The following is a 27,497-nucleotide window of genomic DNA, read 5'->3' on the forward strand; positions in this document are numbered from 1 at the left end:
CGGCGAGAGCAAGCCCATCTCCCTCTCACCACCCACCAGTCTTGGTAAACTGAAGGTTTTGTATCCAGTTCTATCTCTCGCCTGGCCTGGGAGCTCCTAGAGAGCAATGGCAACATTTGAGATTTATCACTATGCTTCTCTTGCATCCCACGAAACACAGATATTCAACAGAAAGTTAATCTCTGATCAAATGAACAGAATAAATCTGAGGGCAAACGCGTACCGATTAGACCAGTGCCTGACACCAGGTGGGCACTGACTAATTGGTTGCCAAATAATACAATGGGCTTTGTGCAGCTATAGCCATTTTCCACTTCTAAGAAAATCCTACAGACAAAAGTCCAACCATTCGAAACTGGTAATACTGAAGGCTGTTACCGACAACATAATTTTGTGCTTTACCAAAAGCCTTGTAACATGATTCCTTTAAATGTCAGGGTCCCCCGAATAATCTAATTTACAAGAATTCCACCTACACGCAAATTCTAGGAAAAAGCCAGGGGAGGCACATATTGGCAGGGAAATAGCGAGCCTGACTTTGACATTTGTCCTAACAGCTGATTCATTAATAAATGGGATTCCTAGGGTCCTGGCTACATTCTGTCCAGATTGGAGTGGGGCAGGAGGAGGTCCCTAAGAGTCCGAGGGAACAGCAAGGTCGGTCGGCCAACAGCAGAAGGTCCTGCTACACTCTGCTCCAGAGGACAGATGCCATGTGGCTGCAGGGCCTGGGAGGAGGCCAGGAGCACCCTGGCTTTGTGTGAACTCTAGGCTAGCTCAGAGAGGAAGAGAAACCCCTCACGCCTGGTAAATGCCTGCTCAGCCAGTAAATGTGATCCTACATCCTTCACGGTCACCTAGCTGCTGCCTCCTCCTCCCCGCCAAGGTGTTCAGACCCACGCAGCTGCCCCAGTTACTGCGTCTCTTCTCCCACGACCCATGGAGGAAAACGGTGCTGAAACTGTCACCGGCAGACTTTTGCAGTCATCTCATCCTACTCATGTTAAGTCTCTACGGAAAAGCCTGCCTAAAAGTGACCTCCACCCTCTAGCAGCCTACTGGACAGAACCCATCCTCCCTGGATCTTTGTGGACAGCAGCAGGCCACATGCAAATGGCAGAGTGCTCTAAGAAAAGGAAAGAAGGGAGAAAGGGAGGGAAGAAGACAAAACAGGGGATACATTTAAAAACAAAGACTCTGATGGAGTCGGATGAACCAGATCTGAATCTTGGCTCTGCTCACCAGCTGTGTAAGCTCAGATAAGACATCAAACCTCACCATTCCTCAGTTCATCTATAAAATGGAGCAGTAATACCGACTTTACAGAAAGCCTGTGATTAAAAGTGCACACGAAAAGCTTAAAGTGCTTTGCACAGTGCCAGGCACATATTCTCTCTTGAGCTTAGAAATTCTCCGTCAAACGAGATTCTTGTCAACTCTGCCCGCTATGAGGATCAAATGGGAAAACTGCCTTAGAATGCCATAGAAGCTGTACTGTTGGACACACCTAGGGGACTGTTACTGGTATGCTGGGCGGCCAATCCAGCAGACTCAAACAGCTCTGCAAATCAGCCAGAGTGAGGAGTGAGCTTCCTCTGTCTGTAAGCACAGAACCCCCACCGAGATTTTTTAGATGCTATCCTTGTGATCCCAGGGCTTCCGGCCTCCACCAAAACACTCCATGCGTTACTTCCAACCCCCACGCAGTCCTCAGTTTACAGAGAGAAAAACCAGCACACTAAAGGAAATGATGTGTCTTTAAACATACAAACAGGAAGCCGAGAACAGAATTAAGGAGGGATTCCAGGCTCCTTATCCCAGCCCTGGTTCCTCCCAGAGGCTCATCCCATCTCACTGGGCAATCATTCTACACACCACAACCACCGGTTACACTGTCCCTCCCCGCTGTCAGGGCCTCTGACACCAGCTGTGGCAATCACTTAACAATAGAGAGGAGAAACCGAAGTCCAGAGAGAGAGATCACACAGTTGGTGGGCAGCAAAGCCTGGGCTTTTCGATATGGCAGCCTCCCTGCAGACAGGCTGACCTTGGCCGCAAGGGCTCTGGGGGTGTCTTTTTTGAGCTGCACCTGTGTCGGGCTGGCGCTGGGGCGGGACCCAAGGTTAAATACGACGGCAACTTCTGTGCAACGGGCACTTCACTGTGCCAGGCTCTGAACTGGGCATTTTACCGATTCCTCCCATCCATCCTCCGAGTGGGCGCTCTCCATATCCCTGTTTCTCGGAGGGGAAACAGGCTCAGAGAAAGGGATTTGCTGCGGTCTGGTGACCCGGGTGGGGGAGTGCCCTGCCTGGGCTTTGAGTGCCTTGACTTTCCTCCTGTACCCCAACCCATGGACTGACTGCTCCGTAGTCCCTGCCCAGGTCCGGCCCGTGGACCGCTTGGGAACGCGCACGTGGGGCCCGTGCCGGCCCTCGCGCACGCGCCGGGTCACGTGACGAGCCGGGGACCACAGGGCGCCGAAGCAGTTAGGGGTCGCGGCCTCCCCTCTCCCGGCGGCTGCCTACCCTTCGCACCGCCTCGCGCTACTCACTCCGCGCGGGGGCTCCCGGGACCGAGAGAAGAAGATGGGGAAGAGGAAGGGAGGGCGGCAGCGGCGGAGACCCCACAAGGTAACCGCAGCTCCGCCACACCGCGACCAGACGCGACAGCTCGCGGCGCGCGCTGCCTTTGTCCGCTAACGTCACTTCCGGGCGTTTAGGGGCGGGGCCACGGCTGGCCCCACCTCCTCGTTCAGCTCGCCCCCCTCCCGCGGGCTCCAGATTTAGCCTGACTTCTTTTGAAAAATAATTTAACTTAATTTTTTTTTTTTTTTTTAAATTGAGACAGAATCTTGCTCTGTCAACCAGGCTGGAGTGCAGTGGCGCGATCTTGGCTCACTGCAACCTCCGCCTCCCAGGTTCCAGCGATTCTCCTGCCTCTGCCTCCAGAGTAGCTGGGACTACAGGTGTGAGCTACCACACCCAGCTAATTTTTGTATTTTTAGTAGAGACGGGTTTTCACCATGTTGGCCAGGCTGGTCGCGAACTCCTGACTTCAAGTCATCCTCCCGCCTCTGCCTTCCGAAGTATTGGGATTATAGGCCTAAGCCACTGCGCCCAGCCTAATTTGACTGACTGCCTTCCTTCCTCCCTCCCTCCCTCCCGCCCGCCCTCCCTCCCTCCTTCCTCCTTCCCTCCTCCCTCCTTCCCTCCTTCCCTCCTCCCTCCTTCCCTCCTTCCCTCCTTCCCTCCTTCCCTCCTTCCCTCCTTCCTCCTTCCTCCTTCCTTCCTTCCTTCCTTCCTTCCTTCCTTCCTTCCTTTCGAGACGGAGGCTCGCTCTGTTGCCCAGGCTGGAGTGCAGTGGCCTATCTCAGCTCACTGAAAGCTCAGTCTCCCGGGTTCCCACCATTCTCCTCCCTCAGCCTCCCAAGTAGCTGGGACTACAGGCGCCCGCCACCACGCCCAGCTAAATTTTTTTGTATTTTTAAAGTAGAGATGGGGTTTCACCGTGTTAGTCAGGATGGTCTCGATCTTCTGACCTCGTCATCCGCCCGCCCCGGCCTCCCAGAATGCTAGGATTACAGGCATGAGCCACCGCGCCCGGCCTAATTTGACTTCTTTAAAAAAAAATTAGAGACGGGGTCTCACCCTGTTGCCCAGGCTGATCTTGAATCCTGGCCTCAAGCAAGGCTTCCACTTTGGCCTCCCAGACTGCTGGGATTACAAGCGTGAGCCACCGCGCCCAACACAGGTTACAGCTCAAAACTTGACTAAATTGACTTTTGGGAATCTGGAAGGACCTCCCGAACTGAAAAGAGCCGCGGCGTTGCCCTCTCTTCATCCCCATCACGAACAACAGTTCGTTTGGAGGCTGCAGGCTGGGCTTTGAGTAAGAAGGGGAAAAAAGCCATTGGTCCTCAAATCCACCCATCTCCATTAGCATCTTAAAATAATACCGACCCCCCAAAAATAAATAAAATAAAAAATACTCTTGGCAGTGCCATGGGATTCCCACCCAAATAAGCAGAACAAGCCCATGAAATTTCCATTCCAAAAGCATGGCCCTTCCCTCGGCTCCTCCCATGCAAAGAAATTCTGGAGCTATCTCCGAGGCAGCAGTGATGGAAACACGAGCTTGCAGGTGGGCAGAGCCTGTTAACATCTCCGAGCTTCAGTCTCCTGCCAGAAGAAGTGGAGCAATGTAATCATTACTCAACTTCTGATGCTCTGAGAGGATTAAACCTGTGGGACACTGCACACCAGACCTTCAGCTCAGCACCTGCAGTGGGTTCTCAGGAAATGCTATTATAATGACAATATTCACCCTAAGGTCATTTTTCCTAAACTATTAATAACATCCTGGTTTTGGCAGGGTGCAGTGGTGCACAACTGTAACCCCAGCATTCTGGGATGCCAAGGCGGGCAGATCACCTGAGGTCAGGAGTTTGAAACCAGCCTGGCCAACATGGCAAAACCCCGTCTCTACTAAAAATACAAAATTAGCCAGACGTGGTGGTGCATGCCTGCAGTCCCAGCTACTCGGGAGGCTGAAGCAGGAGAATCGCCTGAACCTGGGAGGTGGAGGTTGCAATGAGCCTAGATCACACCATTGCTTTCCAGCCTGGGTGACAAGAGCAAAACTCCATCTCAAAAATAAATAAAATAATAATATTCTGGGGTTAGGTTTCCAATGCCTTCCTCTGAGCGGTGCACACAGAAGGTGCTTAAAGTGTGTTTGCTCTAAATGTACTGAAAGCTACGGGAGAAAGGGGATGCCAAAAAGCCACATCTGCATTGAGTCCGCAGAACGTGTGTATGTGCATATTATTTGGCATCCCCTCTAGACTATTCTAGGTCCCAACTGCTACCCCTGGTCTGAGCAAGCTTCATTTTCTGTGTCTCTACGCAAAGGAATTGATCCTGGGCAATTTCAATTGCTGGGGGTGTCTGGAATCCTCCACCAGGGGGCAGCTCTGGTCCAAACTCTGCATGCCTAAAAATCCAGCCCTATCTTATTTCCTGTCAACAGAAGAGCAAGCCCCTTCCCCACACCCAGACTCCAAGGCCTTCCCAGGGCTGGCCAGCTCCCTGACCTCAAAGCCTCTGGCATCTCTGAATTCCCAAGCCTAGCACATAGTAGTTGCTTGATAAATGATTGCAGAGTGCAAGGTCTGGAGGGCTCTTTAGAAACATCTAGTTAGGCCGGGTGTGGTGGCTCATGCCTGTAATCCCAGCACTTTGGGAGACCGAGGCGGGTGGATCACGAGGTCAGGAGATTGAGACAGGAGATTGAGACCATCCTGACTAACACGGTGAAACCCCATCTCTACTAAAAATACAAAAAAATTAGCTGGGTGTGGTGGCGGGCACCTGTAATCCCAGCTACTCGGGAGGCTGAGGCAGGAGAATGGCGTGAACCTGGGAGGCAGAGCTTGCAGTGAGCCAAGATCACACCACTGCACTCCAGCCTGGCTGACGGAGCGAGACTCCGTCTCAAAAAAAAACAAAAACAAAAAACCATCTAGTTAATCTGGTGTTTCTCAGCCATTAAAAAAAGTCACATACCCTTTAAATAAATACAAAAATATCTCCCTCCCCCACTCAATATTGTAGCTCTCCAAGAAAGTATGTCCCTCCATCCCTGGTGAGAAGCATTGACAGAAAATAGAATACATCTTTGGCGATGTGTCCTCTAGTGAGTCACTCTGTTATTTGAATTACAAAGTCGTTTCTTCATTTTCAAATTATGAAACTATGCCATGCCAGTGAAATACTCATGTAAATGACCTTTGTCTCCCACCCCAGCTTCACAATACTCTATGAGCTTCCTCTCGGCCCTCTCCCAGCCAAGACTCAGAGATAAGGCCCAGGGAGTCCTGAGAAAAAAGACACTTCTCCAGTATCACACAGCAAAACAGCAGACCATGGACTTGAAAGTGGGTATGTTAATTTCTTTCTTCTCTTCTCTTCTCTTCTCTTTTCCTTTCTGGAGATGGAGTCTCACTCTGTAGGCTGGAGTGCAGTGGCGCGATCTCAGCTCACTGCAACCTCTGCCTCCCGGGTTCAAGCAATTCTCCTGCCTCAGCCCCCCAAGTAGCTGGGACTACAGGCACACGCTGCCACACCTGGCTAATTTTTTTGTATTTTAGTAGAGACGGGGTTTCACCATGTGGCCCAGGCTGGTTACGAACTCCCAAGCTCAGGCAATCCGCCTGCCTTGGCCTCCCAAAGTGCTAGGATTACAGGCATTAGCCAGTGCAACCTGGCCTCTTTTTTTTTTTTTTTTTTTTTTTTTGAGACAGAGTCTCAAATGATCCGTGTAATGGATTAGAGTTGGAGATGTCAGCATGAGCTCATGTTTAGCTTAATATAAGTACAGATGGTTACCTATAGAAATATTTATAGATCTGTGTGTGTAATAGTAAACACGCACATTTCTTTGTCTGCCAGCTGAGACTGCCTGAAACAAATGACATCTCAATAGCAAGAAGCACACCTAGCACCCAGGCCTTGAATCATTATTATTATTACTGTTTTTGAGATGGAGTCTCTGTCACCCAGGCTGGAGTGCAGTGGCATGATCTCAGCTCACTGCAATCTCCGCCTCCCAGGGTCAAGCGATTCTCCTGTCTCAGCCTCCCAAGTAGCTGGGATTATAGGTGCACACCACCACGCCCGGCAAATTTTTGTATTTTTAGTAGAGACGAGGTTTCATCACGTTGGCCGGGCTGGTCTTGAACTCCTGACCTCAGGTGATCTGCCCGCCTCGGCCTCCCAAAGTGCTGGGATTACAGGCAGGAGCCACCGTGCCTGTAATTTCTAGGTCCATTGTATTCTGACTGCCTGCTCTTGGGGTGGAAGTTCTACTTCCAGAGCCACCCAGCCTGCGCCTCCCAGATCTGGAAGGCCTGGCTGCCCTGGTCAGAGTCCCAGTGCCCTGGGTGGTTACGGCCAGGGCATCCAGGACACAATAGCCTCACCCTCAGTCCCCAGGCCTTGGTGCCCACTGCTCTTCAGGTGCCCAGGGGTGAGGTGCGGATCACAATGACCCTGAAACAGCCCAGAGGCAGCAGGGAGGGGCTGGGAGAGGCACCAGGCAGGGATGATGGGCTCTCCCAAGGGCTAGCCTGCCTGTAGAGAGCTCTAAACTCACAGGACCTTCTCAGGCCCTGCCCAGAAGCCCACCAGGGTGAGTGTGACACTGCCCAGGAGCCAGCTCAGAGCTGACAACAATCTGGGAGTGGGGTATGGTGGGGAGGAAGCAGGCTCAGAGACCCCTCAGTGTCAGAGCTGGGAGTAGGACTGGGGCTCTGCCTCCCAAAGCGGAGTTTGTTAGAAGTCTGTGTCTTGGCCAGAAGTGGGGGCTCATGCCTGTGATCCCAGCACTTTGGGAGGCCAAGGCAGGTGGATCACTTGAGCCCAGCAGTTCAAGACCAGCCCGCGCAACATAAATACAAAAAATTTCCACCCCATTTCTACAAAAAATACAAAAATTAGCCGACTGTGGTGGCGTGTGCCTGTAGTCCCAGCTACTCAGGAGGCTGAGGCGGGAGGATCGCTTGAGCCCAAGAATTTGAGGCTGCAGTGAGCTATGATGGTGCTACTGCACTCCAGCATGGGCGACAGCAGGACTCCATCTCTTAGCAAGACCCCATCTCTTTAACAACAACAACAACAAAGTGTCTTGGTTCCAGCAGAGACTTACTGAATCAGAATGGGGGCTGGGGGTAAGTCATCTGTACTTTCAACAGGCTCCCCACCCAGGGGTCTCTGAGGCATCACCAGGGCTGGGAGGCTGCTGGTCAGGTCTTTCTTCCCTCAAGCTGGTTCCAGGTTTCCTAATTCCCAGTAGAGCACTAATGACGGTAACAGCTTCCACGATCTGAACACTGCAAGGCAGGCTAAGTGCTCTCTCTACCAGTGGTGATGCCATTTCACGGCTGCAAAGAGGCAGGTGCTGCTATTATCCCCATTCTGCAGACCAGAGCCCCCAGGGAAGGCAGAGGGAAAGTTAATTGGCTTGGCCAAGGTTACAAAGCTAGTAAGTGGTGGAGCTGGGACTAAATCTTAAATAGTAAGAACTTTTAAATACTAAGAACGGCAGCTAGTCTATGTGTAAGCTTGGCCAGCGTGCCTGGCACTGTTCCGAGCTCGCTGTTCTAAGACTGGCATGTACGTGCTCATTTAAACGTCACAGCAACCCCAAAGCTGGCCACTCTTGCTGTCACCATTTTTCAGGTGAGGAAACAGAGGCTCTGGGAGCTCTCGCCTGAAGCCATTCGCTGTCCGCTGGGCCAGTGGCGCTCACCCTGCACCGTGCTGCCCTGCCCGGGGCACTATGGCCTGGGGCTGGACTATGCCCTCCCCACCTCACCCGGCGCCCCCCACCCACGCGCGCTGAGGGTGCGGTGAGCTGAGCGCGGGGCCAAGCATGTTCCGGCGTCGACCTCGCCCAGGGGCCCAGGAGGTGGCGCCCAAGGGGCTCCCTGGCGACGGCGACTTCCAACGCAGCAGTGACCCGCGGCTGCCCAAGCTGACCCCGCCTGCGCTCCGAGCGGCCCTGGGCGCGCGGGGCTCCGGGGGCTCGAGGATCCCGGGAGGTGGCGCTGCGTGGTGGCCGGAAGGGGACGCCGAGCCCGGGGTGGGCTTCGGATGCCTCCCGCCGCCGCGCCTGCCCGCCCTGCTCACTGCGAGCCGGCGGGCGGTGCGGAAGCGGGGGCTGCTGCGGTCCCTGCTGCTACCTCCCCTGCTCTCGGCCGGCGCGTCCCGGGAATCGGCGCCCAGGAAGCCCGGGCCTGGAGAGCGCGAGCGCCCCCGGAGGGGCGTGGCCAGGGAAGACCCCGACTTCTTGGGCGCCTTCCTAGGAGAGCTCCTCCCCAGCAGGTTCCGTGAGTTCCTGCACCACCTCCAGCAGAAGTGCGCCGAGGAGCCCGAGCCACTGAGTGAGGCCCCGGGGGGCGGGCCCGAGTCATTCCTGGTGGGGGGGTGGTCTCTTGTGTCCCCGCACCCAACACCCTCACCACACCGGCTCAGAAGGATGCTAATGTTAGCTGAGTATCTCAGAGCCCTCGTAACCCCTCCTTGAAGGCTGGCCTGCCATCACCCCGAGGCCATATGACTAGGAAGGACCATCCCCCAGCCAAGGCTCACAAGTGTTTCCTCCTGGCTCCAGCATCCCCAGCACCACAACATCAAAGTGGTGTGTTAGAGCACTGCCCAGGGTCTCCGCAGTGTCCCAACTGTTCATTCCTTCCAGACCTATGGTAAGCGTCAGTTCCCTTCTTGGTGGGGACGGGGTTGCCATCGATGTTTCCAGAGAGGGACAGCCTGGTCACTCATGCCTGATGTGGCCTGTTTGTCTTTAAGGGGCCAGTCATCGCACCTCCAGGATAGTCTTACGAAGATTTCGCTCCATCAGACACCTACTCTGGGGTCCCTGAAGGGTCATCACTCACAATTCACCACTGTCAAAAAGGCCAACCAGTGAGTGATGGGAGGGATAGGGTAGGGTAGTGGAGGAAAGGGGCATTTCTTTCCTCCTTTCTTTCCTCTTTTGCCCATGAATGTATTCATCCATCCTTACATACATCTGTCCATGAATCAGATCTTCTATCAACCCATTCAAGATTCATTCGCCAGTTCATGTATCAATCAACCCATCCATTAATGAGGTCTTCTACCAACACATAATTCATCCATGAATCCATTCATATATTCATTTTCCCATTCACCCATCCATCCTTGCATCCATCTTATCCATGAACCAGATCTTCTACCACCTGTTCATGAATCTCTCCATCTATCCATCTTATCTTTCTATCCACCCATTCATCTATCATGAACCCATGACTCCATCCATACATATTTTCACTCACCCACCCACCCATGAATCAGGTGTCTTGTGGATCCATTCATCTACCTGGCCAACCAGCTAGCCAGTCATCCGTCTAAAACTCCCACACTTCTATCCATCCATCCATTGATCAATCATCCATCCATTGATCATCCATCCATTGATCAACCATCTACAAATCCTTCCATCCACTTGTAAACCTAGGACACTGTCCATCGCTAATCTAGTCATAAAGCCATCCACAAACCTACATACCCATCTACATAAAAAGCCAGCCACCCATCTGTCCATCTACCCATACATTCATACTTCAGTTCTATTCAGGCCCTTTCATTAACTCACCCCACAGTCCATCCACCCATCAACCCACCCACCCAGTCTTCCATCTTTTTACCCATCCCACCATCATTTGTCCATTTCTTACTCTAACTTTTATTAGGTTTTACTGTATGTTGAATATTGGGAGAAAAATAAGGGATGGAGGTAAGAGAAGAGCCTAGGCATTGGAACCTACCTGGGCCTAGATACCACAGTTTTAACAGAGGGGGAAAAGAAGACAGAAACAGTTCCTCCAGGTTAAAATTCCCCCAGGCCTAAGCAGGAGTGAAGGGTGAATGACACTGCCCATGAGTTTAAAGACCAGGGAGAGTAAATATATCACATACATATCATTCCTCCTCATCTGATACCCATGGCAGACAAAACTAATGGATCATATTTCCCCACTGAGCCTCAGAACCCTTCCTTGCACAATACTCCAGGTAGACATGACTGATGGATCAGAGTAGGAACTAGAACTGGATCACATGGCCAAGCATAGTGGCTCATGCCTATAATCCCAGTGCTTTGGGAGGCTGAGGCAGGAGGATCGCTTGAGCCTAGGAGTTTGAGATCAGCCTGAGTAACATGGTGAAACCCTGTCTCTACAAAACTTACAAACGTAAGCTGGGCGTGGTGGTGCATACCTGTGGTTCCAGCTACTGGGGAGGCTGAGGTAGAAGGATTGCTTGAGTCTGGGAGGTTGAGGCTGCAGTGAGCCAAGATTGTGCCACTGCACTCCAGCCTGGGTGACAGAGCAAGACCCTGTCTCAAAAAAAAAAAAAAAAAAAAAAAAAAAAAAAAAAAAAAAAAACACATTTATCAACCTCAGAACTTTCAACCAATCAGGCCAAATATACACATGACTTCTCACAAGATATAATAAATAAAAGTTTGGAATTCAGTCTCTCAAATGTGAGCAAAAGCAGAGACAGACACAGTTACAGACTTTCATATTCAAGAGCAAATACTTGAGCACCTTACTGTGTGTGAGATTCCCTGGTGGGCCCTGCAGGGGACACTGGGGTGCCTCAGAACAGGCTCCAGTGGCCCTCAAGGGGAGATGCTGAGATTTCAGGCAGGCAGGCAGAGCTGGGTTATGCCTTTGCCTGGCCCTGCAGCCAGCAGGGGTTCCTGAGCACACAACTGTTGGATGACTAGGTCCCAAGGCATGTAACCAGGCACTGTCCTGACACCTCCTGACTGCTTGGCTCTTTGGGGGTTGATGAAAAACATTCCCTCCACATCTACACAGACATACAGATGTGGTCTGATGAACGGATGCAGACATATAAATACGTGCATTCCAACAGCCAGCCATGACCTTCCTCAATAACAGAGCTATAGGTGGGTCAAGCAGGCCTTCCTGCAGCCTTGCCCTTGAGGCTTTTTTTTTTTTTTTTTTTTTGAGACGGAGTCTCACTCTGTCGCTAGGCTGGAGTGCAGTGGCGCAATCTGGGCTCACTGCAACCTCTGCCTCCTGGGTTCAAGTGATTCTCAGCCTCTCGAGTAGCTGGAACTACAGGCGCACGCCACCGTGCCCAGCTAATTTTTTTGTATTTTTGGTAGAGACGGGGTTTCACCATGTTGGCCAGGATGGTCTCGATCTCTTGACCTTGTGATCTGCCTGCCTTGGCCTCCCAAAGTGCTGGGATTACAGGCGTGAGCCACCTCACCCGGTTGAGGCTGAAATTAACAACAATAAATGGAACAATATTATCTATGAAATATACATATAACAGATACCCTTGATTAAGGCCAAACCCTGTGCCAGCCATGTCCTAGATGTCTCATGTAAGTCATCTGATACTCATCAAACCCAGGAGGATGGTATTATTGTGCCTATAATTTAAAGGGAAAAAAATTGCAAAAAAAAAATGTGGCTGGGATGGGGCATGATTGAGATAGACAGTTACAGTAACAGCTCAGCGGGTGGGGGGCGGTGGCTCACACCTGTAATCCCAGCACTTAGGAAGGCCTAGGAGGGTGGATCACTTGAGATCAGGCGTCTGAGACCATCCTGGCCAATAAGGTGAAACCCTGTTTCTACTAAAAATACAAAAATTAGCCGGGTGTGGTGGCGCACTCCTGTAGTCTCAGCCACTCGGGAGGCTGAGGCAGGAGAATAGCGTGAACCCGGGAGGCGGAGCTTGCAGTGAGCTGAGACCGTGCCACTGCACTCCAGCCTGGGCAATAGAGCGAGACTGTCTCAAAAAAAAAAGAAAACAAACAAAAAAACCCAGCTCCCAGTTAGTGATGTTTCCTCTGGGCCCCACAGACCCTGGGCTGGATGCTTCTACGGCCCATTTCCTTTCTTCACAACACGGTAAAGTGGGCACAATATTCCCATTTTACAGATAAGAAAACTGAGGCTCAAAAAGGTCAGGACTGAAACCCAGGACTGCATGACTCCTGGGCTGGCATTCTTATCCTCTCTGCTAAATTGCTTTACGTGCGAGGGTGCCAGCTCTGGAACCAGGGTGCAGGTCTTGGCTCCACGCCTTACAGCTGCATGACTTTGGAATAGTCTCTGTGCCTCTGTTTCAACTATAAAATGAGAATGATAACAGCATTTCGTGGGGGCCATGTGCATTTGGTGGGATGGTGTACCTCCATGCTTGAGCCTGCCTGGCAGGTAGGAAGTGCTCCATTAAGGCTGGCTTCTGTGATAGGCGTTATCCATTCTTACAGACCAGTGTAGGGCACTTGTCCAGAATCTCACAGCGAGTCTGGGGTTGGTGGGTGTGTGCTGGGGTACGGCGGGGGGCTGTGAGCACAGGCTCCTTTCCCCTCTCTCAGCAGGCCCCACGGTGCACAGGTCCCCAAGCTCAAGGCTGCACTGACCCACAACCCCTCGGGGGAAGGCTCTAAGCCCCGCAAGCGGCGTTGCCCTTTCCGGGTGCGATTCGCTGACGAGACCCTGCAGGACACAACGCTCCGCTACTGGGAGCGCAGATGCTCAGGTAAGCAGACGGGATGGGGAGACTCCAGAAAGTTCCAGCCAGGAGGGCAGAGAGGCTGTAGCTCTGGGCCCCTGGAGTGAGGAACTGGCTTGCAAAGGCCAAGAGATCAGTGACCCTGCAGAGGATGTGCCTGAACTGGCCACCCTGGAGGATGTCAGGGTGACCTTCGAGGACCAAGTAGAGGGTCCGAAGTCCAGTGGAGGTATTCCAACGTGGGCGGCACCTTGGACTGCTTGCTGCCAAGGGGTCCTCATACGCTGTATCTGCCCACCTTGAAATCCGTAGCCAGAGCCTCTGGAGCCTACACTTGCTCCCCTCCGCAGCCCCCATGGCCTACAGGGGCTGGAGGAGGTCCAGATGCCATTGGAAGCATCTTCCTTCGACATCCATGAAGGCAGCCCTCGAAGGCTGCCTGAGGAGGTACCCGGAAGAGCCGGAAGAGGAGACTTTCTCTCTCCTGGAGACAGCTGGCACTGCCTGGTCCAGCAAGGAAGCTAAGAGCCACCAGGCCCTGGATGTAATGGTGTCTGTTTTGCAGTTCCCAGTGAGCTTTCTGAAGTGTGTTTTGAGAAGCAGGCGAGAAGTCCCTGTTCTTACTCTGGTATAACCTTGACCAGGCTCCACCTTTTCCCGTGTACCCAGCCTCTTGTCTTCTCAGGATCCAGCAGCCCCCAGGGCCCCCAACAGTCAACTTCCTCTAGTTATTTATTGAGCACCTACTATGTGCAGTTTCAGGAAATGTCTGCCTCAAGGTCTAGCTGTGGGCGATGCCCTACAAACCTAGGACCTTCGCTGATTTGGGAGGATCTGACGCAGTCGCCTTAGCATCACAGGAAGCTGGAGTTAGAAGCTGTGATTTTTGTCCAACTTCTGTGTGTTTGGTGGGGAAACCAAGGCCCCAGAAGCAGAATGGGCTTGTGTGGGTGACACAGAGCCACAAATAGAAGCCAGAGTGCCCCCGGGCCCCTCTTGGGAATATAAGGCCAGGACAAGCCCAGGAGAAACAATTTCATGTGAATGGCAGCTGGTGCATACGGGAGATGATTCTGTGTCAGCCACTGGCCATAAGGAGCTATCATGGTGTCCAGGGCAGCAGGGTGCCCAGGATATGTGGGGGCCAGCCTGCTGCTTCCCAGCCCTTTCCATCCTGCGGCAGCCATTGGGGAATTCAGGGTCCTTGGACCATCTCACATGGCTGCTGTTGGACGGGAAGAGCCCCCAGCCCTGAGACAGCCCTCCCTGAAGCCCTCAGCACTCTCAGCATGGTTTCTGGGATTTCTATGATGGGGTAAGCAGTCTCCCCGCTGCGAGAAAGGGGGCACGCTTTTGGCTGCAGCACGAGTGGGGATGCGCAGGGGCACAGCTTGGGTATAACAGCAACAGTCACGCAAGGTGGTTTTAAAACCCAAGCCTTCTCCGGAGGCAGCCAGAAGGCACTGGGGAGCCTGGGGTTGCCATGGAGACAGGGCTCTGACCGGCCTTGCCTGCCAGAGGGAGGAAAAGAGGGTGGGGGCACCAGTGCCCTCCTCCTGGGCAGGGATCTCACCCTGCCCTCTCTCCTGCAGTCCAACAGAGCGTCATTGTGAACCAGAAGGCTGCCCTGCCAGTGGCGTCGGAGCGGGTGTTTGGGAGTGTCGGAAAACGGCTGGAGAGTTTGCCCAAAGCCCTGTACCCTGAGGCCAAGGAGGAGACCCTGGCCAGCTCCTGGTGCTGGGACTGTGCTGGCCTGTGTGGCTCTGGGGAAGGGGATGGGACTCGCCGACATTGCCAGGGCTCCCCACCCCGCTTGCTTACAGACCTCCCCACCCGGCAACAGGCGGGTTGTCAGTGTGGGTCCTCAAGGGCCCTGCCAGCCATGGGTGGGCCGGGGACTCAGAGTCCAGGAAGCTCATGGGGTCCTGTCTCCCCCAGGTCCCCCCAGAAGACACAGGGCTATCTTTCTGAGGACACCTCCATGAACAGCAGCGTGCCCTTCTGTTCAGGGAAGAAGGGCGCTGCTCAGAGACCGCGAAGCGGCCTCCGAGCCTTCTTGGACCCGTACGGCAACCTGGAGCAGGTGGGCAAATGGTGAGCCCCTGCTGGCAGCTGGCCCCGGGAGCAGCCCTGTTTGGTGGGGTGGCTGGGGCTGGGAGTGGATCCTCCCTGCGAGCCAAGTCACCGTGGGGGCTTGCAGTGGCCACGCTGTGTTCCTGCATCTCCCTCAAAGTGCAGCAGTCAAGGGGCGGCTGTAAGCCAGGTGCCTGGGTTCCGATCACAGTTCCTTTCTGCGTCTCCCCTCCCTCCCCTCCCCTCCCCTCCCCTCCCTCCCCTCCCCTCCCCTCCCCTCCCCTCTCCTTTTTTGAGACAGAGTGTTGCTCTGTGGCCCAGGCTGGAGTGCAGTGGCACAATCTTGGCTCACTGCAACCTCCACAATGGGGACACCCACCACCACTCCCAGCTAATTTTTGTATTTTTAGTAGAGACGGGGTTTCACTATGCTGCCCAGGCTGGTCTGGAACTCCCGACCTCAGGTGATCCGCCCGCCTTGGCCTCCCAAAGCACTGGGATGACAGGCGTGAGCCACCGTGCTCAACCTTGCATCTGTTTCCTCATCTTTTAAAATGGGGCTGGCAGCACTACCTGCCCGACAGGGCTTCAGCGTAGAATCCTGCTGGGAGCCCAGTCCCCTGCCCTGAGGTCCCAGTAGCAGCCAGCTGGTCCTCTGTCTCACTGCAGTCGGTCCTGAAGCAAGGCCGCCCTAAGGGGTACCATCGCCTCCTGGCCTCCACAACACTGCAGCCAGATCAGAGGTGAACACCCGCGAGCCCAAGGCCAGGGACACACATGGGCCAGGCAATGAGGAGCGTCCTTCCTTGCCCACAAATAAAGGCACATCCCAGGTGGCTGGGACCTGCCAGTAGGTCTCACACAAGCCTTTCTGGGTACCTGATTGCTGGTCTCTGGGGGTTCCTGGAAGGAAGGGGATGGAGACACAGCCAGGATGAGGCTGAGGGGTGGGGACAGGGTATCCCTGGGGTTCAGGACTTGTACCAAGTGAACCCCTCTTCTGGAAGGTGGGAGACCCTGCCACACACCTCAAACCTGGGAACATGCTGGGCACGATGGTCCACGCCTGTAATCCCAGCACTTTGGAAGGCCAAGGTAGGAGGATGGCTTCAGCCCAGGAGTTTGAGACCAGCCTGAGCAACATAGACCCTGCCTCTTAAAAAAACAAAACAAAACAAAAAACCTGGGTGTGGTGGTCCACGCCTCTAGCCTCAGGTACTTGGGAGGCTGAGGCGGGCAGATCACTTGAGCCCAGGAGGTTGAGGCTGCAGTGAGCTGTGATCGCGCCACTGCACTCCAGCCTGCGCGAGAGAGTGAGACCTTGTCTCAAAAATCAAACAACAACAACAACAAAACCCAAAAACCTTGGGACCAAGCCTTTGTCGACCTAGATCAGCCCACACCTGAAGCAGGCACCTGCTGGAAACTCAGCCTAGGGGTGGAGAACCCCCGCCCCAAGCTTCTGTCCTCCCCCTCCAAGCCTCCATCTTGACATCCACTGTGGAGTGAGGGCGTCCAGACTCCAGCCCAGGGAAAAGAGCCCTGTGTTAGTTTCCCGGAGGGGTTGGTACCCTCTGGTCCTGGAACGCAAAGCACCCGGGTGGGACGGGCTGGGGCCCGCCGTTTCTCTCCTAGTCTGGGGATGAGGGAGTGGATGTTCAAATCCATATCAGGAGGTGGCGAAAGACAAGGTGGCAGGCACTGACCCAGCACCCCCAGGCCACCGCCAAGCCCCTGCCCACCAGGTTTGCCCCTGCCGGTGGCCCCCAGCCCCGCGCCATTACCCAGGATCCGGGTCTTTCTCGCCACCTCCTGGTCGCTGAGGAAACAGCAGGGAATCCACACCCTGGCGCCTTAAGGGCAAAGGAATGGGCTGCAAACGGTGGGACTGGGCTGGGCGGTGGCTGGTGGGGGTCCTTAGGGCCCGGATGGGTTGTGTATGGGGGAGGCCTTTTGGGAGAGGCGCCCTGACTCCAGAAGGGCAACAGAGCTAGACAGTTTAGACAAACTCTGCGGGGATAGGAAGAAGACAGCGCTGCCACCGCCCCTCCACCGGGTACCTGACTGCTGGACTCGGGGGGTTCCTGGAAGGAAGGGGGTGGAGACACAGCCAGGACGAGGAGTGGCATTCTGTCCCTGGGACGTCCCCTCCCCTCTGTCTCCCTTTCTGGACTTTCACGCCCCGTCCCCTGACCCAGACTCTTTATTTCCTGGAGAGCCGGGGGGTCTCAGCAGGCCTGATTCTACCGCCCCTCCTCCAGGTGGCCTTGCGCAACCCACCTCGCCCTCTCTGAGCCTCAGTTTCCCCCAAGGGTCGCGGCAGGCCCCGGCCCCTGCTCCGGCTGCAGCGCCCCAACGCGCCCACGCGGGGGCAGTGTTGGCCTGGCTTTGGCTACGCCTGGCGCGGCCGAAACTTCTCAGCCTCTCGCTCCAGGGTCGGAAACTTTTCCCCTCGCGCGGCGCTGGCGCTCGCGCCCGCCGGCCTCCGCCTCCGCGCTGCTGGCCCCGCACAGCCCAGCTCTGGCCGCGCGACCTCCTGGCAGCTGCTACGAGCCCGCGGCCGGCCCTGGCGGGTGGGAGGAAACGCTCCGCCCCCGCCCCCCAACTTCCCTCTCTCTGGCTTTTGTTGTTCAGCCCAAAATTGCTAGGCTTGCAGCCGTGCAGCAGCGCCGAGCACTGAAGCCGGAGTCCGCGTGGAGAGCCCTGGGCGGGTCTCGGCGCCCCCGCGGGCCCCCGCGACCCCGGACTCCACGCCCTTGCCCGCGCCGGGGGGCACCACGCTGGGGGGGGGCTGTCGCTGGGCGGGGCTTTCAGGGAGACCCCCCCCCCCCCCCCCCCCCGCTTACGCTTACCCTTCCCCTTCCCCCCTTTCTCCTCCCCCACCCTCCTCCTCCCTTTCCCCTCCACCTCTCCCCTGTGGCTCGGCACGCAAGGCCCCGGGATCCCGCAGCGCTCCTGTCCTCTCCCTGCGCTGCCCGCTCCCTCCCCGCAGACCACAGACGGAGGATGGGAGCCTCAGTCCCGCCGCTTTTGGCACTTACACCCACCACCGAGATAAGCAACCCGAGACACACACAGGCACACCACAGGGCCACACCCACATGGTACACAGACACAACACCCCACAGACACCCCCTTCAGACACACACACCACACAGGTACACGGACTCCTGCCCCACAAACAGACCGTGCACACAGGCCGACCTCACACATACACGGCGTCTCTCGGGGTCTCCCAGGGCCGCAGCCCCCACATTCGGGGTCACCTGCTGCCCTGGAGGCCCAGACGCCTCCCCCTGGCCCTCTGTAGCCCCTTGTCTGTACACCAGCATGTCCCCTACCATGAACTTAGGGTGACCAAGGACGGGATGAGGAAGAGGGAGCGAGGCATTCAGGGGATGGACCCATTCCCAGCTGTTCCCCGGGGACCCTCGGGGGCCCATCTCTCACCCTCTTTGGCAGTGACCCCAGACTGGTGGCCTCCCCAGGGGCCCCAACAGGGCCCTTTTCCGTGGGGCATTTCCACTCAGGGCTGGTGGGAGTGGGGGGGTTGTGGTGTGGAGGGCTGCCCCTCCTGGGCTTCAGGAAGCAGCATGTCGGGGAGGCCAGGAAAGCTCTGCTCCCCGCAACTCAGACCCATCTGAGCAGCTGGGATCAAGGCAGGCGCAAGCCCCAACCCCACCCCTGCCATTGGCCATGGGCAGTCCTGTGCCCAGCCAGGACAGGGGAGAATGGGAGCTGGGTCTATTTGGGTGGAGGGGGAGGAATGAGTCTGACCCAAAGCAGAGGGCAGAGCTGGGAGAGGCAGGAGGTCACTGTCCCTTTCTAGGTGTCCCCACCTCCCCACGCCTCTGCACCCCTGCAAGGTGGCTCCTTAGCCCTGTTTGCAAATAAGGACACTGAAACCCTGAGGGCTCAGGGGGTCTCACCTGGGTGTGCTGGTGGTGCCGACTGGAGCTGGAACTGGTCCTACAGATGTCCTGTGCCAGCAAGGCCTTCGGCCGCATGCACAGGAGCTCTCTCGTAAGCTGCTTTCTACAACCTTTGGCTGTTGGGGAAGCCAGGGCCCAGAGAGGCTCAACTCTTTCTCAAGATCACACAGTGACCAGGTGTTGGAGTGGGGATTCGCACTCAGCACCTCTTCACGGGGAAGCCCTGTCTCCCGCTGAACGTGGTCCTCTGGGGGCTGCTGCTTCCTCCCGCACACGGGGCCCCTCGGAGGAGGTAGGATCAGGGCAAGGTCAAGGAAGGAGAGGCGTTTATTTAGAGAGGGTGGAACTGGGCAGGTGCACAGGGTCTGGAAGGAGCTGGAAGCCTCAAGGCTGGTGGGCAGGACCCATGACTGAAGTGGAGAAGAGGGCGCTGGCTCCAGGCAGGAGCCTGGTGGGAGGGAGAGGAGGGAGCCAGGAATGAGCCATTCTGCAGGTGGCTCATTCAGCTCTGTTATGGACTGAACGTGTCCCCCCAAAATTCATATGCTGGAACCCCAGGTCTAATGTGATGGTATGAGGAGGTGGGGCCGTTGACAGGTGATCAGGTCATGAAGGTGGAGCCCTCACACGTGGGATTCCTGCCCTTATAAGAGAGGCCAGAGGTCGAGTGCTGTGACTCACGCCTGTAATCCCAGCACTTTGGGAGGCCGAGGCGGGTGGATCACCTGAGGTCAGGAGTTCGAGACCAGCCTGGCCAACATGGTGAAAACCCATCTCTACTAAAAATGAAAAAATTAGCCTCACATGGTGGTGGACACCTGTGATCCTAGCTACTGGGGAGGCTGAAGCAGGGGAATCACTTGAGCCCAAGATGCGGAGGCTGCAGTGAGCCGAGATCATGCCACTGCACGCCAGCCTGGGCAACAGAGCAAGATTTCGTCTCAAAAAAAAAAAAAGATAAAGAAAAGAAAAAGAGGCCCCAGAAAGGCCTTGCCCCTTCCTCCTTGTGTGGATACAGCAAGAGGCCAGCAGTGTGCAACCTGGAGGAGGGCTGTCACTGGAACCCGACCATGCCGGCACCCTGATCTCGGACTGCCAGCCTGCAGCCTGGGAGGAATACATTCTGTTGCTTCGAAGCCGCCACCCAGGCTTTGGTCATCTGTTAAGCAGCCCAAAGAGACTCAGCCAAGTACCACACCCATGCTGGGCCCTGAGTGGGTACCTGCCCGGGCAGCCCCGCCCCCGGGAGCCTAGAGTCATGGGGAACGTCGCTCAGACTGGGCATTTCCAGGACACAGTGACAAGTGCTGGGATGAGAGGCCTTGGGAGCAGAGAGCAGAGACTCAATCCTCTGTGCAGGGGATGGGGTGGACACCTGGGCTTTCTGACAGCAACCAGGTGGGGGCATGGTCAGAACTGACCAGAGGAACGCACGGAAAGGCAGGTGACTGCTACTGCCTTTCCGGTCCCACAGGAAGGCTGGTGATGCAATTCTCGTGGACCGGGGAGGAAACCGACATGGGAAAGCTGTTGAGCAGGCAGAGGGAAGGGCTGGTGTTCCCCTAGCCAAAATATACATATACACATACACACACACACACACACACACACACACACACACACACACACACCCTGCTTCACAGCCGTGTGGGGCTGCCTAGCGCTCATTCCGGCTGTTCTGCCTTTATCGGGGCTATTTTTTCGACCCCACCCCACCACTTGCCCGCCCTCTCCCATCATTTCTGCCTCTCTGGGTCGTTCTGTCTTCCCTCCCAAATACACCGTAAGCGACAGATGGTCTGCACCTTCCTGTTGGAGGCAGTGAAACCCTTCCATGGAGACATGTGACACCACCTCCGGGCAGCCCCACAAGCCTCAACATTCCCCTATGAACAGCACCAAGAAGGGGGATGCTCGCTGCTGTTTCAACCCATCGGAGCCAGCTTTGGATGCTGGATGGTGGCTGGGCCAGAAGCAGGGATTGGACTCACCAGACTGGGCCAGGTGTCTCTAGGGCTCTGGAATTCTCCCAAACAGTCAGACTCGGACCCCAAGCACGGCGGCCTGGAGCAGCTCCTCTGCCTCTGCCATCATGGAGCCCGGGGATCCTTAAAGACTCACCCACCTATGTTTCCCTGGCTTATTTACTGCACCTGGCAGCTGAGGGGGCTTCAGTGTGATGCCCCCCAAACTCCCAGGGAGCCCCTCCTGCCTGGCTCTGGGAAGACTTCTAACTCTCATGGCTGAAGAGTGTAGCAAACCCCAAAAGAATCTTCCTATAGGAACATCCTGGCCCATACACTTCCCAGCCATCTCAATGACCCGAAGCATGTTCTCCAGGGGACGTCACCTCCCCCAGGCCGGCCACAAGTAACTTCTAGTAACTTCTAACACAGCCCACAGCTGTTCTGGTCATGTTGATTATCTGGCCACGTTAATCAGGGCAACCAGGAATCTGTGAGAGCAAGATGAACCCGCGGCCTGACCTCATGGAGCTCAGAGTCCAGCAGGAAATCACAGAGGAATCATGATGAACGCTATGGAGCAAGTGCTATTTGCAGATGCTGCTCTAAACACTCCCGTGCTTAAAGCTTACCTCCCCTTGAAGGAGGGCACGACTCGGGAGTAGGCCCAACCCCTGCAGATCAAGAAACCAGGCCACAGAGAGGTTAAGTACCTTGACCAGGGTCACACAGCTGAGCTCCAGATAAGAAATCGTATAAGAAAGGGAGGCCCAGGCACCTGTGCAGGGGAGCACAGAGCAGCTGCCTTCTCTGAGGCTGAGGTTTCCTCCTCTAGGAAGCTGGCCTAGATTTCCACTAGCCCAGCAAGGCCATGGACAGCAGGGCCATAGCCAGTATGTCCAGGCTGGCTATCCTGGCAAACTCTGTCCCAGGGAGCTTGTGTCTGGACTGGGGAGATACAGATGGGCCGGCTGCACAGGTGTGTGACCCCTGCAGGTGCACAGGGCCCCAGGCTTAGAAGGGCCCTGCACAGGCTTCCTGCTGTGCGGTTGCCATCTTGAAATTTGCAATACATCAGGAACAAGAGGTCCTGCTTTTCATTTTGCCCTGGGTCCCACAGATTTAACTGCCCCATACACAGGCACTAAACTACGGCAATGCTGAGCTGCGGCTGGGCGGAGGGCTGGCGGGAGGGTTGCAGAGGGTCTCCTGGAAGAATCGGCCAGGCAGAGAGGCCGAGGGGCTGGAGTGAGGCTGGTCAGATGGGCAGCTCCCTGGAGAGGACAGTCAGGAGTGAGCTTTGTCCTGCCTGACCCCAAAACCCTGCCGTGGCTCCCCAGGACACCTCAGCGCAGCTCCCTGGGAGCTGGGCCAGCACCAGGCAGGTCAGGAGCAGCAAAGCTCTGAGAGGACTTTTATTTTTATTTTTGAGACACTCTCGCACTGTGCAGAGTGCAGTGGTGCGATCTCGGCTCACTGCGTCCTCCACCTTACAGGTTCAAGCGATTCTCCTGTCTCAGCCTCCCAAGTAGCTGGGATTACAGGCATGTGCCACCACGTTTGGAAATTTTTGTATTTTCGGTAGAGACAGGGTTTCACCATGTTGGCCAGGCTGGTCTTGAACTCCTGACTTCAAGTGATCCGCCTGCCTCAGCCTCCCAAAGTGCTGGGATTACAGGCGTGCGCCACCGTGCCTGACCAGAGGCCTTTAAAAATACCCCTACACCTGAATATTGACTAGATAGCATACTTGTGCACAGCATTTGGAAGGCACAAACGAGAAACCAGTGGGAAGAAAGCCCCTCCCTGCTGGTCTCTCACCTAACCCTGGTCCCTCCCACTGGGTAACCCAGTTTCCTGTGTACCTCCCAGAGGTATTCTGTGCACACACAAGGAGGCCTGCGCATGCGTGGTTTTCGTATTTTCGTGAGGATTTCACGTACATTCTGTATTGTACACACTCTTCTGCACTTAGCTTCTCACTTCACAGTCCGACCAGGAAATCATACAAGGCTCTCTCAAGGCCACTGAATTGTATAGATGGAGAAACCGGAGCCCAGAGTGTCACACGGCAAGTGTGGGTGTTCCGGTGGTCCGGGCGTAGAGCCTGGCCTTGGCACAGTGGAATCCACGTCCTTCCGCATGCTCACCAAACCCCCTCAGCCTCCTCACAGCTTCTCTCCTGCCCTAATTGCAAGGGCTGCCAAGGAGGGAGCCACAAAGGTACTGTGATGATTTCCATTTCCACACGAGGCTCCGAGAGGTGCAGCCACTGTCCTGAGGCCACACAGCAGAACCAGGGTGGGAACTCACCAAGCTGCAGTGGCCCCCCCAGGAGCAGGCTCATGTTTCCCCAGGTGGGCACTGCCCCTCAGCACAGACTTACAATCTCCCTGATGCCGGATGGAGAAGCCCCCAACTGCAGCAGGTGAGGTTTGGGCAATGGAGTCCCTCAGCCTGACAGAGCCACAGGATGGAGCTGGCAGGAGTCCCCGCTAGGCCTGGAGGATGGGTCGGGCTAGGTGGCTCGCTGGGGGCGTGGGGCAGATTTGGGGGCCTGGTCTCCTAGGCTCCAGCTGTACCACTGAGGCTCCTGGAGTGCCCCCTGGGCCTGTCTGGTCGCCAGGCAGGGCCAGCATCAGCTGGCTGAACGTGCCTGGGGCTGCTGCTCTGTTCACCATTTGGGTTTGAAGCATTATTTTAATTGTGTTTGTTTATCCAAAGCTCGCCTTTGAAATCTGGTTTTGTGCCTCCCTATCCTGGAGAAGGGCGCTGGTTTAGATACAAAGTGTGTTGCTGTCTCAGCCTTTAAAGAATTCCCGAGTGAAGGGGCTCACTTTCTCTGAGCACGTGTGGCCCCACTTGTGGGCGACTGTGGCAGGTCTGCAGGACAACTTGGGTCCTGTCCTGACTAGCCACAGGCAAGTGACAGCAGCCCCTCAAAAACTGTGTGTGGCTCACACCTGTAACCCCAGCACTTTGGGAGGCTAAGGCAGGAAGATCGCTTGAAGCCAGGAACTTGAGACCAGACTGATCCACAAGGTGAGACCCCCCCCACCCCCCGGCCCCAGCACCATCTCTTTAAAAAATAAATAAATTAATTAAAAATAAATAAAAAAATAAAAAGTTGTGTGGGATGAAACCTCCAAAGTACTGGAGGTGCCATCCACCCTGGTGCAAGGGACACAACCTTAGGGGGTCATGAGAATGCTGTAAGCTCAGGACCTGCTTTGTCCAGAAAAACAGCCACCCCACAACCAAAACTTTACAACCAGTTCTAGGCCCTTCTAGAACCTTCTGAGACCCATCCTCGAACCCCTTCCTCCAGTTTAGAGCCCATTCCTAAAGAAATCTCATGGTCAGCCCTTTTGGAATAATAATCATAGTAGATAAAGTTGAACACAGCACTGTACTGTGGGATTTCTCTGATTAACTCCATTACTCCTCACACTTGAGGCACAGAGAGGTTGGGTCACTCACCCAAGGTCACACAGCCAGGAAGTGGCAAAGCTAGGATCCAAGCCCAGCCAGTCCTGCCCAGTTCTGCACACCTAACCACACACGCACGCTTGCATACACACTCAGAGCACACGCATGGATGCATGGACACGCATGGCACCTGGCTCCTGAGTCAACCCGTGGGTTAGGCCCAGGGAGGGCCTGGGGTGGAAGACCTCAGGCGAGCTGCCCAGGCTTGGGGTCTGGTGAGCTGGGTGACTGAGGTCAAGTCCTTTGTGAGGATTAGGTGGGCGCCACCTGGAGATCCCTGGCCCAAGGCCAGCAGCGGGGAGGAGCTGATACCATTATGAGGGAAGTGACAGACAGTGGGGACACCCCTCCCCAGTGACTGCCACTCAGCACAGCTTCCTCCCCCTTCCCTCTTCCTCTCCCCCTCCCCTCCTCCCCTCCCTCATTCTCCCCTCCATCATTCTCCCCCTCCTCCTCTCATTTCTCTCCTCCCTCCACATTCTTGCCCCCTTCCTTCTACCCCCTAATTTTCTTCTTCCTCCCTTCTTACCCTTCCTTCCTCCCTCCCTTCTCTCTCCTTTGCTTTCTTCTCTTGTTCCCTCCCTCCCCCTTAACTCCCTCATGTCTCCCTCCCTCCCCTCCTTCCTTCCTCCCTCCTTCCTTTCTCTCTTCCCTTCCCCCTTCCTCTCTTCTCCCTTCTCTCCCTCCCTTCTGCTTGCCTCCTGTCTCCCTGTCTTCTCTCTGTTTTTCCCTCTCTCTTTCCTCCTCCTTCCCGCTTTCTTCTCCTCTGACTCCCTCCTCCTTCCTGTCCTTCCTCTCCCTTCACTCTCCTTCCCTCCTTCCCTAGACAAGGAGTAAGAATTGCTCACCCCTGGCCAGCTCGGTGGCTCAGGCCTGTAATCCCAGCACTTTGGCAGACCGAGGCGAGCAGATCACTTGAGCTCAGGAGTTTGAGACCAGCCTGGCCAACATGGTGAAACCCCATCTCTACTAAAAATATATTTTTTAAATTAGCCAGGTGTGGTGGCGCATGCCTGTAATCCCAGCTACTTGGGAGGCTGAGGTGAGAGGATCGCTTGAACCCGGGAGGCAGAGGTTGCAATGAACTGAGATTGTGCCATTGTACTCCAGCCTGGGCAACTGAGCAAGACTCCCTCTCAAAAAAAAAAAAAAAAAAAGAGACGCTCACCCCCTTCCTCCAAGCAGCTGTCCATCCTACCAGAGGAACAGCCCATCCCTGTAAACAGCGCACTCTGAGAAGGACCAGACCACACCTGGGGGCCTGCCCAAGAAGGATGGGGAGGGGCCCACTGGCTGAACAGATACGGCTAGACCTTCCCACCCCCATCCCCAATGCTGGGAGGACAGGGAATGGTCTCTATGGGACTTCCAGGCTGAAATTTCTAGCGTTCGTGAAGTTAAGACCCTAACATTATGAGCCGGGCATGGTAGCTCATGCCTGTAATCCTAGCACTTTGGGAGGCCAAGGCAGGTGGATCACCTAAGGTCAGGAGTTGGAGACCAGTGTGGCCAACATGGTGAAACCCCATCTCTACTAAAAATACAAAAACTAGCCAAGCGTGGTGGTGCACGCCTGTAATCCCAGCACTTTGGGAGGCTGAGGCGGGCGGATCATCTGAGGTCAGGGGTTCGAGACCATCCTGACCAACATGGAGAAACCCCATCTCTTCTAAAAATGCAAAATTAGCTGGGTGTGGTGGTGCACGCCTGTAATCCCAGCTACTTGGGAGGCTGAGGCAGGAGAATCACTTGAACCTGGGAGACGGAGGTTGCAGTGAGCCGAGATCATGCTACTGCACTCCAGCCTGGGTGACAGAGCAAGACTCCATCTCAAAAAGAAAAAAAATACCTTAATATTATTTTCCGACAGTTTTTGGTGGTTTAATAGAATTAAAGGTAAATCTAACTTGCAGATTTTCCTTTTGATCTGCTTTTTCTTTTAGGAGAGAACAGAGCAGGCTTTAGAGCAAGGCTGGAGGCTGCTCCCTCTGCTCTCTTGCTCCCAGTAAGGACTCTCCTGGGGTTTGCAGTCCTGGGGTGTCCCTGAGCACGTCCGGCAGGATTCCTGGTTGCCAGCCTTGACTCTCCCTGCTTGTCCCTCCCTGGCCCTCCAGCACTGAAGTCCTGGAGACTCTTCTGAGCCCAAAGGCCCTGGCCTGTCTGCCTCCTTCCTCCTCTCTCTTTCTTCCCCCTCCATGCTTCCCCTCACACTCTGCAGCAGGCCTCTGGCTTCTCCTTTAGCTCCTGAGCCAAACTCCTTCACACCCCAGGGCCTTTGCACGTGCCCTCCTCGCTACCCAGAATGCTTTTCTACCAGCTTCATGGGTTCCCACTTAACATCAGGTCTCAGATGTCACCTCCTCAGGGAAGCCCTCCCAAATGAAGCCAGCTCCCCACAGTTCTCCTTCTGTGGCACTTACCACAATCAGGACGGAACAGTGGTGGCATTGCTGGCACACACGGACCATACTCAGTAGCCCCTGAGCTCCAAGAATGCGGAGACTGGACAGGTCCCTAACAGAGACTGCCACAGAGAAGGCCCCGAATGAACGTTGTGCAAAGGGGTGGGGGTCCTATCTGTGAGCATCTCCCCGCCGCATACTGTGCCTCAGTTTCCCTGCCGATACGGCAAGGGGGAGGGTCCCGTGCCTGCACTTGCCATGCAGTGCTTCTCAGATGTTCCCTCTGGGCTTCTGGCAAGGATCACATTCATTTCACGGTATTTGACTTCTTTGATTATCTGATTTTCCAGGGAGGAATTTTAAATCTCTGGGCTGGGCTGGCATCTGCTAGATACCTGGGCACCTGTCCCAGCCCACCAGCCTGGGTACATTCAGCATCTTGCTGGAGGCCCTTTAAAATTGCCCCCCTCTTGGCAGATTAGGCCCCATGCAGAGACACCCTTCCAGGGCCCTGGAACCATGCGATGT

At 55.3% G+C, this 27,497-nt stretch overlaps 2 protein-coding genes across 7 annotated transcripts in view; one reads left to right on the top strand and one right to left on the bottom strand.

Moving 5' to 3' along the window:
• Positions 1–27,497, bottom strand: part of NTMT1 (N-terminal Xaa-Pro-Lys N-methyltransferase 1) — a 47,826-nt gene that overhangs the window by 7,248 nt on the left and 13,081 nt on the right. For 2 of the 4 annotated variants that reach the window (XM_050760320.1, XM_050760321.1), the window contains one exon: positions 2,555–2,700. The gene's annotated coding sequence lies outside the window, so the exon portion shown is untranslated. Of the gene's footprint in view, positions 1–2,528; positions 2,701–27,497 lie in introns of those variants that run through there. The other 2 variants (XM_050760317.1, XM_050760318.1) reach the window with 2 other exon arrangements.
• Positions 5,593–16,042, top strand: C15H9orf50 (chromosome 15 C9orf50 homolog). 3 transcript variants are annotated; one of them, XM_050760152.1, is made up of 9 exons: positions 5,593–5,697; positions 5,808–5,942; positions 8,241–8,944; positions 9,175–9,265; positions 9,369–9,485; positions 12,973–13,136; positions 14,702–14,843; positions 15,048–15,203; positions 15,852–16,042. In XM_050760152.1, exons 3-9 carry the CDS (start codon positions 8,434–8,436, stop codon positions 15,859–15,861), a joined length of 1,191 nt encoding a protein of 396 aa, XP_050616109.1. In that variant the 5' UTR covers positions 5,593–5,697; positions 5,808–5,942; positions 8,241–8,433; the 3' UTR covers positions 15,862–16,042. The 3 variants fall into 3 exon arrangements, with proteins under 3 accessions (XP_050616109.1, XP_050616107.1, XP_050616108.1); XM_050760150.1 differs by having other exon boundaries at positions 15,048–15,192; XM_050760151.1 differs by lacking the exons at positions 5,593–5,697; positions 5,808–5,942 and adding an exon at positions 6,982–7,191 and having other exon boundaries at positions 15,048–15,192.

The sequence above is a fragment of the Macaca thibetana genome, chromosome 15, assembly GCF_024542745.1.
Source record: "Macaca thibetana thibetana isolate TM-01 chromosome 15, ASM2454274v1, whole genome shotgun sequence".
In the NCBI taxonomy this organism is placed as follows: Eukaryota; Metazoa; Chordata; class Mammalia; order Primates; family Cercopithecidae; genus Macaca; species Macaca thibetana.

What these genes read in the sequence shown, in the direction of transcription:
- C15H9orf50 (XM_050760150.1), top strand. Translation starts at nt 8,434, where the DNA reads ATGTTCCGGCGTCGACCTCGCCCAGGGGCCCAGGAGGTGGCGCCCAAG. An exon ending in TCATTCCTTCCAGACCTATG is followed by an intron (nt 9,266 to 9,368) that starts GTAAGCGTCAGT and finishes TTTGTCTTTAAG; the next exon opens with GGGCCAGTCATCGCACCTCC. An exon ending in ACTGTCAAAAAGGCCAACCA is followed by an intron (nt 9,486 to 12,972) that starts GTGAGTGATGGG and finishes CCCCTCTCTCAG; the next exon opens with CAGGCCCCACGGTGCACAGG.